Source organism: Patagioenas fasciata, chromosome 2 (genome assembly GCF_037038585.1).
Source record: "Patagioenas fasciata isolate bPatFas1 chromosome 2, bPatFas1.hap1, whole genome shotgun sequence".
NCBI lineage: Eukaryota > Metazoa > Chordata > Aves > Columbiformes > Columbidae > Patagioenas > Patagioenas fasciata.
In genome coordinates this window covers 120,294,422-120,311,527 of record NC_092521.1, presented here as the reverse complement: position 1 = coordinate 120,311,527, position 17,106 = coordinate 120,294,422, and the positions used below count along the sequence as shown (strand labels likewise).

At 39.1% G+C, this 17,106-nt stretch overlaps 1 protein-coding gene across 1 annotated transcript in view; it reads right to left on the bottom strand.

Annotated features, from left to right (window-relative positions):
• GLB1 (galactosidase beta 1) overlaps positions 1 to 17,106 on the bottom strand; it is a 53,199-nt gene that overhangs the window by 25,370 nt on the left and 10,723 nt on the right. The window contains exons 2-10 of the mRNA XM_065830526.2: positions 15,518 to 15,687; positions 7,712 to 7,862; positions 7,351 to 7,411; positions 6,455 to 6,549; positions 5,006 to 5,186; positions 3,668 to 3,726; positions 2,659 to 2,780; positions 2,524 to 2,564; positions 1,937 to 2,049 (exon numbers count right to left, since the gene is read on the bottom strand). Of these exons, the coding sequence (XP_065686598.1) occupies positions 1,937 to 2,049; positions 2,524 to 2,564; positions 2,659 to 2,780; positions 3,668 to 3,726; positions 5,006 to 5,186; positions 6,455 to 6,549; positions 7,351 to 7,411; positions 7,712 to 7,862; positions 15,518 to 15,687 (993 nt within the window). The remainder of the gene's footprint in view (positions 1 to 1,936; positions 2,050 to 2,523; positions 2,565 to 2,658; positions 2,781 to 3,667; positions 3,727 to 5,005; positions 5,187 to 6,454; positions 6,550 to 7,350; positions 7,412 to 7,711; positions 7,863 to 15,517; positions 15,688 to 17,106) is intronic.

Below are 17,106 nucleotides of genomic sequence, written 5' to 3'. Positions count from 1 at the left end.
CATGTTAATTAATACACAAGCACAAACGACCACCCTTGTGAAGGTTGTCTTAATCTGCACATTCGCTGACTTCTGAGTGCTTACTTAGGCAACTCCTACGTTTGTTTTTTTTTTTTTTTAAAAAAAAACCCCAAAATTGGTGAGGGGCTGAAAGGGCATTTTTTCTGAAAGAGATTTTACTTTGACTTCAGCTTGAAAGTTTTTGCACAAGGCATGATTTGATGGGCTTACACATGGTACATCCAGCACAAAACGCATGCTTAAAAGGTTGCCTCTGAACCAAGATAAGAGGGGGGGTTTGTTTGTTTCTTTAGTTGGTCTATTGCTTTGTGGTTGGTTGTTTTTAAACAGACCACAGCAGTGTAACTCCCAAAGCCCTCCAGTGAAAAAACAACATTCACCCAAAAGAAAAAGTCAAAAGCAGGAAAGTTCAACCCAAACAGGAAAAATTAGAGAATGCTGTCAGCAATTGAAAAAATTTGTAGACTGAAATCTTTCTTCTTTATTGAGGGAAACAGTAAACGAAGATTATAATGTGTTGGCTTTGTAGCACAGCAAACATGTTGAATGTAGTCATTAGTTACAGGCAACTTAATTTCTTTTTTATCAACTCCACCTCAAACCGCAGCTGAGCAGGTGGACTGTTATGTGTTCAGAACTCATAGAAGAAACAGGAAAACTTCACTGAGATCCTATGGATATGGAAGGCAAGAGATAAATAAACCACACCAAAAAGAAGCTGTGCCATTACCCAACACACCTTAGGTTATACTGAATGCTTCAGATCTTACCAAAGCTGTTTCAGTACACCAGAACGCTACTTACATTTCAGATAGGGATCTTGCCTTGAAGAAAACAACTCAAAAACAGGAAGTTTGGGAATTTATCTGGTGAGAAAAGTTGTATCAAGACAAGAGGTTCCCCTTGAATGGCTATCAAAATTATCCCATCCATGGAATGCTTAGGAATAATGGAGAAATTGAAGAAAATTATCCACAGCAGGCCTTCCACATATACGGAAAAAAAGGCGTGCTCGACCCTAGAGAAAGTGTAGTATAATTTTGGTACATCTACTCTTATAAAAAAAAATGTCTTCTAGTGAATAGGAATGTTGCTGGCATGCAACAGGACAGCAAGTACAAGCCTTGAGCCTTGAGATTCCCAGGGAATCTGTTTCTAAGCCTCGTCGGAACAGTCTCCAATGCAAGGCTATTCAAAATCCAGATGCAGTTTCCATGTATCACTTCAATCTCCAGTTTGTAGAGTTACTGTCCATTTTTAGAGCAAGGGCAAAGCTGGTCCCACCCACTAGCTACTGTTTGTGGCATCACAGAAACAAGATGTGTTCATTTGGATAAGCACATTCCTTCTCACAGAGGCCCAAAACCACAACATGAAGTTTAGGACAGAAACAGCCAAAGCACTAAGCTGCAGTGCATATCGGGCTAACATCAAGTGATGAGCCCAAGTTGACTGAATGGCTGATTGATACCACAAGGGTAAAGCTTCGTTCCCTCCTCCTCCATCTCTACTCCCAGCAAAAGCTTTTCTGCCTCTCTCTGCTCCCCTTGTGCCTGCACTTGCTCTCATCTGACTGAGCCAGCCAGACCAGCTCACTGACCTTGAGTCAAAAGAAAACAAATGCAGCAGAAAGGAAGAGCTGAATCATGTTGGTGTCAGACCTGCACCTGTATCCCCAGCTCTGAAAGAAAGGAGAGAGCCATCGGGACAGAAAGGATAGCCAGAGAGCTGCAGGATTTTTCCCCTTTTGTTAGAACAAGCAGTTAGGTTGGCCTAATCGCCTTGTTCTACTTTACTTCCCTTGCCTGCAGAAAAAGCTAAATTCAGAAGTAACATACCAACACAAGAGCAAGAGTTTGCAGTACATCAGGTACGCTTCAAAAAAACATTCTAAACATGTCCTAGGGACACTCACCATACCAATGACTTCCCTCAAGGCAAAATATTTTTCTGTCAGATCCCCCGCTTCACTCAGTGGAGCATCATAGTCATAACTAGTGGGCTGTGGCGCATAGGGCATATTAGCACCTAAGGGAGGGAGAGTGGGGAAAAAAGCAACAGAAACAGTGAAAGAGTTGGGTTTTTTTCCAGAGGTATCAACTTTCAGAATTCTTTCCAGTCACAGCCAGACTCTGCTATGGTTTTAGATTCAACGTAGGCTTTGGGATTGGCATACAGAAACTATTTCTGATGGAGGACACTGTCCTTCTGAGCTCACACCGCTCTGTTATACAGTCTTCAGAAATATTCTGAAGGGAAACAGATTTATCTGTGTTTCCACTGTTTCACAGTGAAGTGGACTGAGTGAAGCAGAAGTAACCTTTGCAAGGATAAACACCATGTGGATTTAGTATAACATGCCAGCCATAGAAAGAGAACAGCTAGTGCAGTCACCTTTTGCCATGTGAAAGGAGGCATAGCTTATTCTCTCACAGAATACATTACTACGCAGTTTATGAACAGTTCCCGCACATCATTAGTACCATTTAAATAATTTCTTACCATTCCAATAGGCAAAATTAGTCCCACCTATAAACATGTACCTAAAAAGGAAAAAAAAACCATCCACTTAAATCAGGTTTTGCTGAATTAGGAAAATTAATCCCCCCAAAATTAACCTCTACTTAACACACTTACAGGTTAACGTTAGCACCACATGCCAGGATTTCATTAAGTGTTTTAGCTATAGTTTCTGTGGACACAACAGAATGACGGTGCCCCCAGTGATCCAACCATCCGGTATAAAACTCAGAATTAACCTGAAAGGAGGAAGGGCAAAAGAGGAAGGGAAAACATGAAGCAGGAAAAAGAGCAGAATGCAATGTGATTTAAGGTTACTAACTCTAAGAGGGAAGGAAAAAAGGCACCTTGACTCATTTGAGCCATTTTTAAACCACTATAAATACAGTAAAGAATATACTAAGTTAGTCCTTTTCAGCAAATTACTGGTCAAAGAAATCTAAGGACTGTTTCAATACTTTTATAGGGACCCTCTGAAGATAATTGCTTAAATACCCAAGAACATGGATTTCCTTGGAACCTGTCAATATGAATGTGTTTCAGATGCTTAGCATTGAAATGATGGAAGAAATAAAATCTCTGAAGAACAGCATATATAGACTAGACGCAATGAAAATTAAATCTTTCAAATATTCAAATGACGTTCTAAACAATTTCATAGCACAGAGATAATCTTGCACCCTCAGTGGGCTTTCTCCTTCTGTCAAAATGGCTTCCAGTGATCTCGCATCCCATTATAGCTTGTGTAAAACATCTAGGGCAGCTGAAAACAGGAAGCAACTTCTAACCTGCCCTTTTAATGTTGCTTTTAACTTCCACCCACACATGTACCTCACTAACTCATCTAATCATACTGTTTCCGCTGCTTTGTAAACATTTGTCTTAACAAGGAAAAGTACTGTAGCTAAATCAATAACTTTTGAGACTGAAACAGTATTTGCAGAACAGCAGTTAGAGTGGATTTGACAAACACACACAAGCTCATCTATTCGGTTTTTCTGACTGACTGCGAAGTTATGTCTTTGTAAACACATCCCTAAAACCGTCCAATACACTTGCTAACTCCTCTCATGTTAACTACTACAAGATTAGGAATGATACAAGAAATTTAAGTGAAAAGACATACCAAAGGACCTGTAGGTTCACTGCCTCTTTGAGCTAAGAATGCTGCTGTGACATTACCACCTATAAGCAGACAGAAATAAAACTGAGTTGCTACATCCATGACTTTTTCAGTCCTTCATTTTGCTGAAATAGGTGTCTTATCTCCCAACATCTAGCAAAAACCCAGACAAGAAAGTTACTTCAGAAAACATGAGAATAAATACCTTTGATTCTAGTGCTTAAGTCACAGTACTTATTTTAAATATATATGTACACATATACACAAATGTATGTTTTGCTTTCGAGATACATCTTCTGAAGAATCCAGCTTTTCTCAGGAATTACATCCTGGCATCAAAAAGTCTGATGTGTGTCAGAACTGCTACTTGGAAAGTCAAGGCCTGGGGTTGTGGTACCAAGGCTATGGGGAAAAACATCAGCCAGACAACCTCTGGACAGGAGTTTCACTTCTGATCACTCGCAGTGGCTCAAGCCATAGGGACTAGAAATAACTACTTCCAAGAGTAGCTCACCATCTCATAAATGATACATGTGAAGGAGTTCACAATTTCAACCTGCTTGTAAGAAGGCAGATTCTTGCTAGCACACATTTTTGGTTGTAGAAGGAATCCTGTATGAAAAAGGCTACATAAAACATTACGGAAAGATCTACTTTGGAGTGTTTTTTATGCCTTAAACTGATTTTGCCAAGTCTGTCCAGTATATGAATATTTACATCTTCTATCTAGAGGGCATTTTTTGAACACACTGTGGTTGCTTATCCATTCTTGAGGCCTATATCATAGTGAACTGTGGCAGTGTGCACATTTCTCATTATGCTCTTCAGCAGTAATATTTTTCCGGTAACCAGTGGCTTAAAAATAAACTAACCATGAGGGCTGAATTCTGGGATAGACAGAGGATGTTAAAACAAACAAACAAAAACCTAACAACAACAAACACAAAAACCCACCACACGCATAAAAAAGAAATGTAAAAAAGAATTAAAAATCAAATCAATGCCAACTATTACTTCTAATTTTTAGAGGATATGCACTATGACCAGTGTGAATTGTTTATTCATGATTTCATGATGTGAAGAAGTGATTATGACCCTCTAGCTGGATACTTGTGGGTGGTTCTTGTACATTTAATAGCACATCAAATATACATAAATGCTACGGAGTTGGACTTGATGATCCTTAAGGGTCCCTTCAAACTTGAGATATTCTATGATTTCACAATTCTATGACCTCATTTAAACAAAGCCATCAGGTTTGTCAAGCAGTCAGGAGAGTTTGTCCTGCAACAAACACACACACACAAAACAGAATTTTGGTAACAAGCTGCAGTTTCCAACCTGGGGCAAAGTCCACTGTTGCATAAAGACCCTGAAGAGCTCCACATCTCAAGTGAAACTGGCTTGCACCATCAGTTGTGAACAGTACCACCTCATCCCCAAGATGCCGGCGGAAGAGCTTCAGAAGGAAACGCATATAGTCATAGTCGCAAGCGAAGTAGCTTCCATACTCATTCTCTACCTGCGCAGTAAAAGCATGTCAGTAAAGCAGTGGCCAGCTTCAGTCTGCATCTGACACCTGAATGGAAAGCACAAATCAAACTGTCCTCTTCCTTTGACAGCAGGTCCTCCAGACCTGAGGAGTAAGAGAAGATAACACTTCTAGGCATTCATTCCTCTCACCTGTATCTTAGGGTGGAACAATCATTCTGTGGAAATAGGTAATTTTTCTACAAAAATCACTCTCCACATAAAATCGCTACCCTAGCTACTTAGCAACAGTGATCAAACCACAGTTTCTATTAAAAAATTGAGAGCTACAACCCATCTCCCAAGTAAAACTATAGAACAGGTTATGACATGATCAAAACTGCAGCAAAATTGGACCTCCAGAACACAGACACCTTTAAGAGACACACATGACCAGCAAAGCTCTGCAATGGACTCAAAGGACTGCGGTGAAAAGGACAAACCTGCTGCTACTGAGAGGTACATATCTTGCCCTCTTCTCAAGGGATGGACTTTCAAGCTTCAGATCCAATGCCCTGCACACCTGAAGGTTACTTCTGACATTCCTGTTATAAGCATCTTATTTCTGACAAGGAATAATTTTGCCCAGTGCTTTTACTCAATAGACATATTGAGTAAAGAGCAATGATTTGGGGTATATTATAAGAAGGGTCTCCAACCATTGAGTCTAAAAGGAAAAGTATTAAAACAAAGCTTCTGTTATGGTCAAATACTAAGAATACAAAACAGCCACCACTGCACATCTAGAAGGAATTTAAGAGAAGCTAGAAAGCAGCTACTCACTATGAACACACAACATTGTGTCCTGAAACATTTACAGCTTAAGTTAGATGCTAAGAACTAAAAAGCCTAATTTTTGAGGCTGTTTTTGTCACAAGCTTTAGACTTACTTCATGTTGCCTTTGCTTCTATCTGCAGGTATCCTTATTTGCCTTTTTCCTGTCAGAGGGTTTCAGGTCATTGTAATGTATTGTGGCTTTATGTGAGAACTGGCATGAAACTCGCATCTAAAAAGCCCCACAGGTTTCCTCTATTGCTTCTTATAGTTTTGGGAAACAACTTCGATAGAGCAGACAAGTGCTTTCTGCATTCTGGAAACAGTGCATTCAGTTCTTTAGGATAAGGAATTTCATCAGAATCTTTCAGCTACCTGAAACTGTTAAGGAACATGTGACATTACCACGCAACACCCATGGAGTGTCTGCAAGAGCAACATAAGCATCCATGCTGCTTGGGTTCATTTGATTTTCAGGAAGTTACCTGCACCATGATGACTGGACCTCCATTTTGATAGAGGTGAGGCCTCATCTTTGGCAAAAGGACACCCATCCATTTCTCCACTGCTGCCAGGTAATCTGTGATACACAAAGTATAAATGTTTCACTTTTCAGCTTTTTTCTAGTTTTTGTTTTAAATTACATATGGGTAGTCTTTACCTAGTGTCCTTAATATGCAAATTACAACAGAAGAGCATTTAATAAAGTGATGTGCTCCTATACTTGTTCATAAATGCCAGCTTCCAGTACAGTTTACTAAAAAATAAAACATTTAAACGCTGATGAACTTTGAAAATCACCACAGACTTAAATGTCTCACACATGTCATCCTATAGGAAAACAAATTAGAATGTTGCTATGTGTACTATTTTTTTTAACAGATAACTTATCCCACAATATGCATAACTGAAATCAGATACGATATATATCTTTGTCCCCTAACACCCTAACAGTAAGCACATTAATCTCCTGTGTCATCCCATCCTTGTATGTCTGGACAATGACCAGGTAGCACACAGGAAAGCCGTAACAAATTCTGGAATTACATGCACACTGACCAGCCAGGAAAGACCCCCACAAGGAATGGCCAGTTTGCTGCTGAAAAACTCAAATCTACGAGCTACCTGTCTTTTCCTCAATGGTGACAATAATTTATCTCTTGGCACCAATTTTCACTAAACTTGTCAATACCCTGGAAATTTTCTGCCCTCCTTTGTTCATTCTGCATACTTCTCAAATGCACACTTCTAATTTAAAGTATTGAAGGTTTTGCTCGTAAGATAACTTATGCTGAAATGTGAAATATCTTGCAATGGTCTCAAACAGCAAGTCACCTTGCTGCTAAAGTGTATTTTTGCTAGTCCTCTTTGGTGCCTCTACCTGAATCAGAAGACCTGAGAACAATAGATTTCTTCTCCAGTAGCCATGCAGGAAGACCTCCCTGAGAAAAGAAAGGATAGCACTTCACTGACCATTTCTACGAAATATAAGAATAATTTAGGCATTTACCAAACATATACTGAGACCTGAAGCTTGATTTTCTAGAAGTAATAATTCCAAATGAAAAAATAAATACAAATTAAGCTTGCATTGTAAGAAATCACTGAAGATGCATGGATTTTAACACACTAAACCAAGAGTCTTGTCCAAGGACACAAGAAGTATGTTCAACTACTTTAAGACAGAAATACTTGCATTAGATTTACCCTAGAAATGAGATAACTGTTACAAAAGGCTGTACCATGTCCCATTCTGCACAGATGTAAGGTCCAGCTCTCAGGATAACCAGCAAACCAGTGTCATTAGCAAGCTGCAGGAAATGTTCCAGATCTTTATCACCAGAAAAATCATACACACCCATCTGGGTTTCGTGGTAGTTCCATGGCACATACCTATGAAGAGAGAAGATCACCCTCCATTAGGAATCATAGAATAGTTCAGATTGGAAGAGATCTTCAAAAGTCATCTATTCCAACCCCCCTGCCATGAGCAGGGACATCTTCAACTAGATCAGGTTGCTCAGAGCCCCGTCCAGCCTGGCCTTGAATGTCTCCAGGGATGGGGCATCTATCGCCTCTCTGGGCAACCTGTGCCATCATTGTAAAAAATTTCTTCCTCATGTCTAACCTGACTCTCCCCTCCTTTAGTTTAGAACAATCACCCCTTGTCCTGTTGTAACAGGCCCTTCTAGAAAGTCTGTCCCCATCTTTCTTATAGGCCCCTTTTAAGTACTAAAAGGCCATAATATGGTCTCCCCAGACCCTTCTCTTCTCCAGGCTGAATGACTTCAACTCTCTTTGCCTGTCCTCACAGCAGAGGTGTTCCAGCCCTCCGATCATTTTTGCAGCCTCCTCTGGACCATCTCCAACAGGAAACTGAGACTAAACCAGAAATCTAAATAACAACTGTTTGCACCACATGCCCCAGAGATCTGTAATACTGAACTGGTCTTTGGATCAGTAAAATACAAGAATAACTCCAGGGCCTTTCTTCTGTGAGGTACGTCATATGGCAAAAAGCGTTAAAATTAATACTCAAATAAGGTTTAGTACTTCGCAGTATGTCTGCAGGAGTCCATGGCAATGCAAGAATAGATTTTAGTAGTGCCATTTTGAAACCACGATGTCTGTTCCAAAATGTAAGCAGTTAACAGTTTGGATGTTATCAAGTCAGCTGTCAGTTGTATAGTGGTGGGAGGTTTGTGAAGACATGAATCCTGTAAACCGTTCACAAAGGAGGTGGTCAAGAATGAGCTTGCTCAAAAAAGCCCATGACCCTTTGTGAATGGATCATGCAGGTAGCACAGGAAACACCAAGTAGGCTGACAGGTCCATGGTGTTGCCACTACAAAGCAGTTAATGTCTAAGCCTAAAATGATGTTGCATCTAGGTCCTGAATATTTTCATTGACCAGAGCAATGCAGGTTCTGGAAAGCCAGCATGGGAAGAATGGTCAAGTTAGAGGATGATAAGGTGCCCAGGAGCCTGGACAAAGTAAAATCTCATTTCAACCAAGCAATAAAACGCGCAAACAGATGACCATTTGTGAGAACATTTCTCTGCTACCTACAGAACTTGAGAAACCACAACCTCACCACAGAACACCTCGTGCAAGATAAAAAACACATGCTTGGTTGTAAGGCAACAAGCAAACATGTTACCCACCAACTTCTATGTGTAATGCTCTGTCTTATGGCCCATGCTTGACAACCATGAGAATTTTGGCTTGGGACAGTACTAAGTGGCATTCATAGAAAAGACAGACATCAAAATTCGGATGAGTACAGACTGAGCAAGGATTCAAGAGAATGGGAAAGCTCATCCTCCAAGTGCTTACTTCTTTGTGCATAGTTTTGTAATTCCTCTAAGAGAACTGTTCCCACTGTTCCAGAGAGGACAGATTTGAGAAAAAATTGTCAAACAAAACCCATGGTTAGTCAAGCAAAGATCCTCTCAAGCAACACTTTTTTTTACTCTCTGTGTTGGTTTGTATGTTTCAGCATTAATTTTGTAAGAACTACCCAAGAGCAAAAATTCAGATAACACTGCTCTCAGAAAGCAAGAAAAACAGGAACCTTCACATGAGCACACTACCAAAGTGGCCACAATCAGACATATATGCACATAAACATCAAACAGAAACATTAGTTAATATTATAGCCTCGCAAATGCCAAAATCTTAAGATTCTGTTTGAAAAGATAAAGCTTAAAATTTGTATGCCAGCACGGAGTCAAAGTAACACACTAAGGAATCAAAATGCAGTTTCTCCTCTCTGTGTAGTATATTTTATTTCTTTGTCAATTTGCTCTAATTGTTTCCAAAGCACATGATTAACTCATTTGTAAAACAAAGTAAATGCGCATTTAATGAATACATGAACCATGTGAAAACACATTGAACATTAATTTAGTTTTGTGCACATCATCTAAATTTCAAGCAGAGGTGCAAGCTGATTGCTGACATCTAAGATGAAAGCAGATAAAGTAGAAAACTATTTAAAATAAACAAATGACCAATCTATCTCAAAAAAGCCAATACTGGAGTATCGTATTGTGCTTGCTTTCCCTATTCCATATACCATTATCCAGATTATCACTGCAGAATAATTTTAGTTTGCTCTAAGCCATAACAACTGTTTTCAAGGCTATTGCTTAGAACCACAGAATTGTTTTCAGTTTTATACATATATATATATATATATATATATATATATATATATATATGACTATGGATTTATCAAGGACAGGTAAACATAATTTAATTTGTTCACAGAAAAGCTTGCCTAAAGGATTAGAGAAAAGGAAAAAAAGGTGATTTCTCTTGACTTAGCAAGACTTTTGGTACTTTGCTGTATGACATGCCTATATTCAAACATGAAAAAAAAATAGAGGCTAGTTGGTATAAGATTCACATAGAATAAAAATTAACCACAAAAGAAAACCCACAATTTGCTGGGAAAGCAATCTGGTATTTTGAGGAATATCCCAAGTCTCTTTTGTAGGTCTAACTATATCCAAAGCTTTTACTGACATTCAGGTGATGAAACACACAACATGCTTTGTAAATAGAGAGCAGCTGCAAGTCTGTCTGTGAACACGATCAGGTTTCTAAATGCTCTTAACTAATGAGCAACACAGTCTGACATCAATAAGCAATTCAGAGTTATCACTTCTTAATCCTCTCTTGCATAGGAAAAAGCAAAAAACACAAAATGAGAAAGAAGACACACAGAAGAAGTATTAATAGGAAAAGGGTCTGCAGGTACCATGGAACAGTGCCATCTGACCATGAATCACCAGCATGACAAAGCTCCTTCTGGGAGGAATTAACAGGCACATTGATGTAGCAACTCATTCACTGAAAAAAATGCTTCTAGCAGAAAGCTGCATGTGTTTGAGCAAAATAAAGATGACTAGATATTAACTTCATAACAGTTTCTAGCTGCCTAAAATACTACTACAGAAAACCAGCAACTACTTATATTCCTTTCTCTTTAGACTACTGAACAAGTTATTTATAACTGGTAAGTAAATTATAGGTTAATATGAGAAAAGCATTGTAGCTGTAATTTAACTACACCTTGTAACCTCATTGAAGAGTTTACAAATTTCTTCTAGAAACAAGTCTGAAGGTCTAGACATGCTTAATAGTGTCTGAGGTGAGGACAAAAAGGTTTCCCCAGCTCCCTTATACTCCAGATGGAAGAAGATGGAAAAATTCTTCTAGCAACAGCTTCAATTTATGACCCATGCTTCCCCACGAGGCTGGAAAAGAAACAAATTTTAGTGGACAAGAAGGGAAGAAAGTGGGGAACAAAATTTATGTGAAATGCTTTCTTACAGAATGAATCATGATATAAATGTATTTTAAACACTGGTCTAAAAGTTGTGACTAATACACTTTAATCCCCTTGTATATGTTCTACAGCTAGCAACATCCTCAAACTAAATCATTTTCCCTTAAAATTGTTATTATTAGCAATTATATTTCCCATACACCATTGTACAAATATATAGTCAGTTGTTAATGCTGTGCTGCTTCAGCTATAGAATAATGTAATGACTTTTACTCTCCACTTCGATACAACTTCTACGCTTTATCATATAACTTCTCTTTTCTTTAAAAGTCAGTTTTCCTCTCCTGCTTCAGAAATATGTCAACAGGCAAAAAAACTCACTTAACTACCTTAAAGTACAAGATAATTCTCCCTGTAATACCAGGTTAGTTTTTTTTTAATAGTGTAAAATTAAATCACTTGTACTATTCATAAATAATAGAGCAGCATTTTATACATTTCTAGTTAAATTACATACTTATGAGTCTTTCTCAAAAGTAAATTGTGCTTATTTTTTAAATTAATAGATATTCTAAACAGCAGCTCTTTCTTAGAAGGAATGTCTACAGGTTTAGAGTGTTCTGCTTATTAGTCAGCAAACACACTAAAACAAATAAAACATTCAAAATTCTTTAACCTATGATCCTGTAAGGTAACTACTAATTCTTCTAAGCAGCTCCTCCACTGATCTATAAATCCTACAAATATCTAGCCCCACCTGGTGGTTAATTGTTTATCTCATCCCTGCCAAAAAAAACCAAAACAAACTGCTAACTTTCAGTCCTCTCCAGATGTCTCTGACACTTGTTTCTAGCTGGCAAACACGGCTCAGGAACTGAAAACAAGGACAGGTGTCTCTGTGCGCTAATTGCCAAGGTCAGGAGCAGAGCTCCTAGGCTGACCTCCATCATCTTCTGGGATAGCATGCCAACCTCAACATCAAATTTCAGCCTGTTATTTGGAAGGTTTAGGCCTTCATAAGCTCTAATGCAAGACCAAGCTTCCTGTCACCTGTTTTCTCATATTCTGTTATTGCGTTAGATGTTTCCAGGTGCAGATGGTTATATCTATCTATATATATATATAGAGAGAGAGAGAGAGAGAGAGAGAGAGATACAGATATTCTGACTACACCCATTCAAGAGCCTCATGTGAGCTGCTGACTCACTCATTAGCTTAACAATGCATCAAGGCACAGCACAGGACTCTTGGAAACAAGGCAGCAGAGAGCAGGACGGAGAGCAGGTCTGGCTTGCTTTGACCACAATGTATGTACAAGGGCAAACCTGTAATAAAAGGATCCTGTTTCCCTTGAAGTGGTTAAGCCTCACTTTGGTAAGAACAAGGATGGCTCCCATATTTCAAATAACAGCAAGACCTTTCCCTGTCTCATGGGAAAAAAACTCAAGCAGCAAAATCACATTCTTCACAGGTGGCCCCAAGGCTGGGAGTCCAACTCCCACATTCTGCCAGAAGATCCGGCAGTGCTGGGGCCCATTCCGGAACAACTTCACACAACTGATATCTCAGTCCCTTGCTAATGATTTTACTGATCCAGGAAAGTTTGGCTGAAGAAAGAAAAAAACAAACCCACAACTAAATAATCTCCTAGAGCAATTTCCATTTTTACCAAATCCACACAAAATTACAGCAGAATTGTTTGGGAAATAATCAAGAACAGTAAGGCTTGATAACCTGACTACTTCAAAGAAAAATGAAAGGGTTTTGGTGCGTGGTTTGGCTTTTTCTTTTTTAGCATCAAGAGAGAAAGAGAGAGATACCAGTGTCAAATGGAAATATGCATGGATTTGATTATTTTAGAAAATGCAAGGCACAGGGTTACCTTCTGCTCATAAGGTATAAATTGAGGAGCTACCTTTCACCACAGTAGGAAAAATCCAAACGTAAGCAATGTTGGGGGAGAAAGTTAAAGAATTGCAATCTGCTCTACAAAAAGAAAAGGAGATTGTAAAAAACATGTTATCTGTCATCAGTGATGCTGCAACAACACACCTAAGGCCATAGGTCACATAACCACAGGGCAATACATGCTACCTGCACATGCCTAAACAGAAACAACTCAGCTCTCCCAAGACCAGAGACCAGTCAACACCAGCAACACAAGACAATCTCCACTCTATCCCACATAATGGAAGCACACTAATGCAAAACAGCGAAGCACAGAGTAAGAGATCTCAACAAGTGGAAAAAAGAAAAAAAAAAAATATATATATATACATATCTCACAGAATCACAGAATGGTTGGGGTTGGAATGGACCTCTGGAGATCATCTAGTCCAACCCACCTGCTAAAGCAGGTTCACCCAGAGCAGATCACACAGGAATGTGTCCAGGCAGGTTTTGAATGTCTCCAGAGAAAGAGACTCCATATGAAATTGCTTCCTGCTCTTTTCCAGACTACTTCTGCATTTTGCTGCAAGTGTTCTCAATATAAATCTTGTCTTCTCATAAACTTGCAGCCTCTCCAGTTTGGTAATCCTAAGCAAACTTCGTAGGATATTTTACCACCCAGGTCATTAGCAAAAATACTGAAGCCTGGAGGAGTCCCATTTCTGAGTCCAGTTTTCAAAAAAAAAAAAAAAAAAAAAAAAAAAGGGAGCAACCACCACAACCACCATAGCAATTTTGACATCAAACAACAGTCACAGGGGTGGGGGCACGAAGGTGAAGAGGGTGGTAACGGGAAAGAAAATATTCCTGTCTCAAAAGACCAGTGATGCAGGAGAGGCATGAACAGGCCATTTCAAAGAAAAAAGGAAGGGACTCCTTGAAAAAGCTGGAAATGAACAGAGGGCACCAAAGATATATGGGTGTTAGTAGGAAGAGGAAAATAAATCAGAGACATAAGGAAAATATGAGACACTACAGATCATAGAAGTGACAGAGCCACTGTCAGGACTCGGGCTGACCTTCAAGCCAGATATCAAATTGTATAATTTTCAGGTCCATTTAAGATTACTTTTATTGCAGAAAAAAAAAAAAAATTACATGGGCAATTCCAGCAACTCTGTCCTGAGCAAGTGTGTCCCTTAATCTCATTGTTCTTATGTGAGGGAAGATAGAACTTGCTTTCTTTGTTAGAAAACAAAAGAAAACACCCACCAAATAAAAAGTCACTACACCATCACAACACAGGGAAGAGTTTTACAACACAGAAAAAAAAAGACGCCTAAATTTGAAAAAAGGAAGTTCTTTTCTTTCCCTGTCATCTGTTCTTCACATACTAACCTTTACTAATCACATCCTTCAGTGTACAAGGCAACCCTGCCACTTGCAGGTGAAACAATACAGATTTCAAGGGAGGGAACGGAGAGATGGTACAACACTCCTGCTGAGCAAAGTGCCCTGGCCTGCAGGCTGGGCAGCCCATAGCACACAAGCAGGCTGTTTCAAAGAGAAGTTCTATAATGAGTCCTGTAATGATTTCGGAAAGAAAAACAAACACGTTTGGGAACTACAACCAATGCTTGAGAAGACTGTGCCTTACATTTTTCTAACATTCTTCTTCCCTTGTGAACAAAGCTTTGGAAAAAATCAGAGTAAACTGTGTTTTTTTTAATCTGTGCCTCACCTATTGCAATGAGTACACAACCAGGTAGGAAAGACAAAAAAGATGGACTAAAGGTTTGGTTCATGCAACCGAAAGTTGTTTAAACTGTTGTGGTGTTCAGCTTGTTTTGTTTTGTTTGTTTTTGGTTGGTTGGTTTTTGTTTGTTTTTAAATAAATACACTTACTGCCCAACCATTTTTTCTAAACTTAAACACTCCTGGTGAAATAGCTTGAAGTGCTACTGCAGCCTTCACCAATATTTTCAAGGCTTTATCATCCCTTCTCATCTCATCTGCCTTTTGACCAGAAATTATGATGCCCGTGGCAGAGGCAGAGCACATACAACAATTTTGTAGTTGCCAAGGTTCACAGTCCAACAATTTATTTCAGGTCACAATTGTACTCTGGGTTGTGAACCAAGAGGTGCTGTTTATCAGCAGGGAAGTGGACTGTCAGCTATAACCTGCCCAGCTGTCCCAGCCTCTTCGAGGTCACCCTGTACCACCCTTCACTTCTCCAGAGTCATCTCACCTATTATTTAAAAATTAATAAACCAAGTAAGCAACAGTAGCATTCCACTTAAGTACTTCTTATACATCCCCCAGGACTATAAATCACTTTGAAAGTCACCAGCTACTTACGTTTGAATGGCATCAAGTCCTGCCATCTTCATCTTCAACAAGCGGTCGCTCCAGTAATACTGGGGCACCCGTGAGTAGTGAATGCTACCTGAGATGTAACGGAAAGGTCTCCCATCCTTGACAAAGCAGCCAGAGTCATAATCAATCCCAAAACTCCTCTCGGGTATATCCTGTGTACAAAATACAATTAAATACACAATATAATCATTTCCTGCCTTGAAAGACATTGAGAACAGTCTACACAACATCTGTAGGTGACGGTGAATGGCTCTTCAGTAGCTACATATAGCCCACCTGAGCCTAACACCACACAGTACAATACATCTGCAAACCATTCAGCAAGGACAGGATTCTCTACTACACCAAAATATGCCACACACGTTCTCCACCTTTAACAAGTATATACTACCATCTTTCTACATTTTGCAGTTGCTTACACCACTGCAAGTGATGAGGAATTAATTACGGAAGATGTGGTAAATGGCAACACTTTGCACCCAATGCTTCACAACGCTAATTCCAATTTAATGCCACACTCGAGTATAGAAGTAAAGGCCAGCTGGGAGCTTTTGAGGAACAAATACCACATTCTAAATGCTCCAGGGCACCAATTAATAATACGTTCGAAAGCTCAGTTTCTAATAAGTGTAAAACTGTTTGATAGATCTGTCTGATAAACTGCATACATTTATGTAAGCCAGTAAAAATTAGTCATTTTCTGAGAAAGTCCTACTTTCAATACTATTTCAGCTAAGCACACCCAAAACACTGGAACTTAACTAAGGAGCAGGTCAAGAATAAGAATCTGCACTTCCTAGTAATAAGAAAAATCTCTTAACTTCAAGAGCATGGGATTACTCCTCAGATGAGCTTATGATCTTAGTAAGATTTTAAACTACTATGACCAACAACAGTACCTCTTTTACTTGTTAAAAACAATGAAAAACCTTTCGTAAGTGTCTGGCCCTATGCCTTTAAGAACCTTTAATTTTTTTAAACAAACTTTAACACCTCCAATCTTGTATCTCCCATGTGTCTTTGGCATCCCTTTCACCAGTACTACTTTTGCCCTTCATACACCACTGAATAGTTGGTTGGTTGTCCTCATGTTCTATGACTTTACATTTTATCAGATTCATTACTGCGCACATTAAAAAAAAAATCCCTTCAATGAAAGTTCAGTAGGGATTTATGAAGTAAAATTACGAGTCAGCAAATGTAAGCAGTTAGTTCTTCATACCTATCAGAAAATGTCTTAAACAAATAAGCCTCATTATTCTTTGGTTGTTATCCTAGTCCAAATGAAACACACCTTTCCAACGTGTAAATTAAAAGCTGTTGAAGGACAGCGGCCTTATTCTTGCAAGGATTGGCCTTGGCCTGCCCCATATTGAGGATAGGGCTTAGCAATTACAAAACTGATTACATGAAATAAAAGCAATGGAAATAGAAAGGCAAGAGAGATGCAGACCATCATACAACCCCACCTGACTCCCCACTACACAAGAGCTGTCCACCATCTGAGGAGATCTGCCCAGAGGTTAAGCAGGGACCAACAGACCACACAATTTTGAAGAACCTTCCCATGA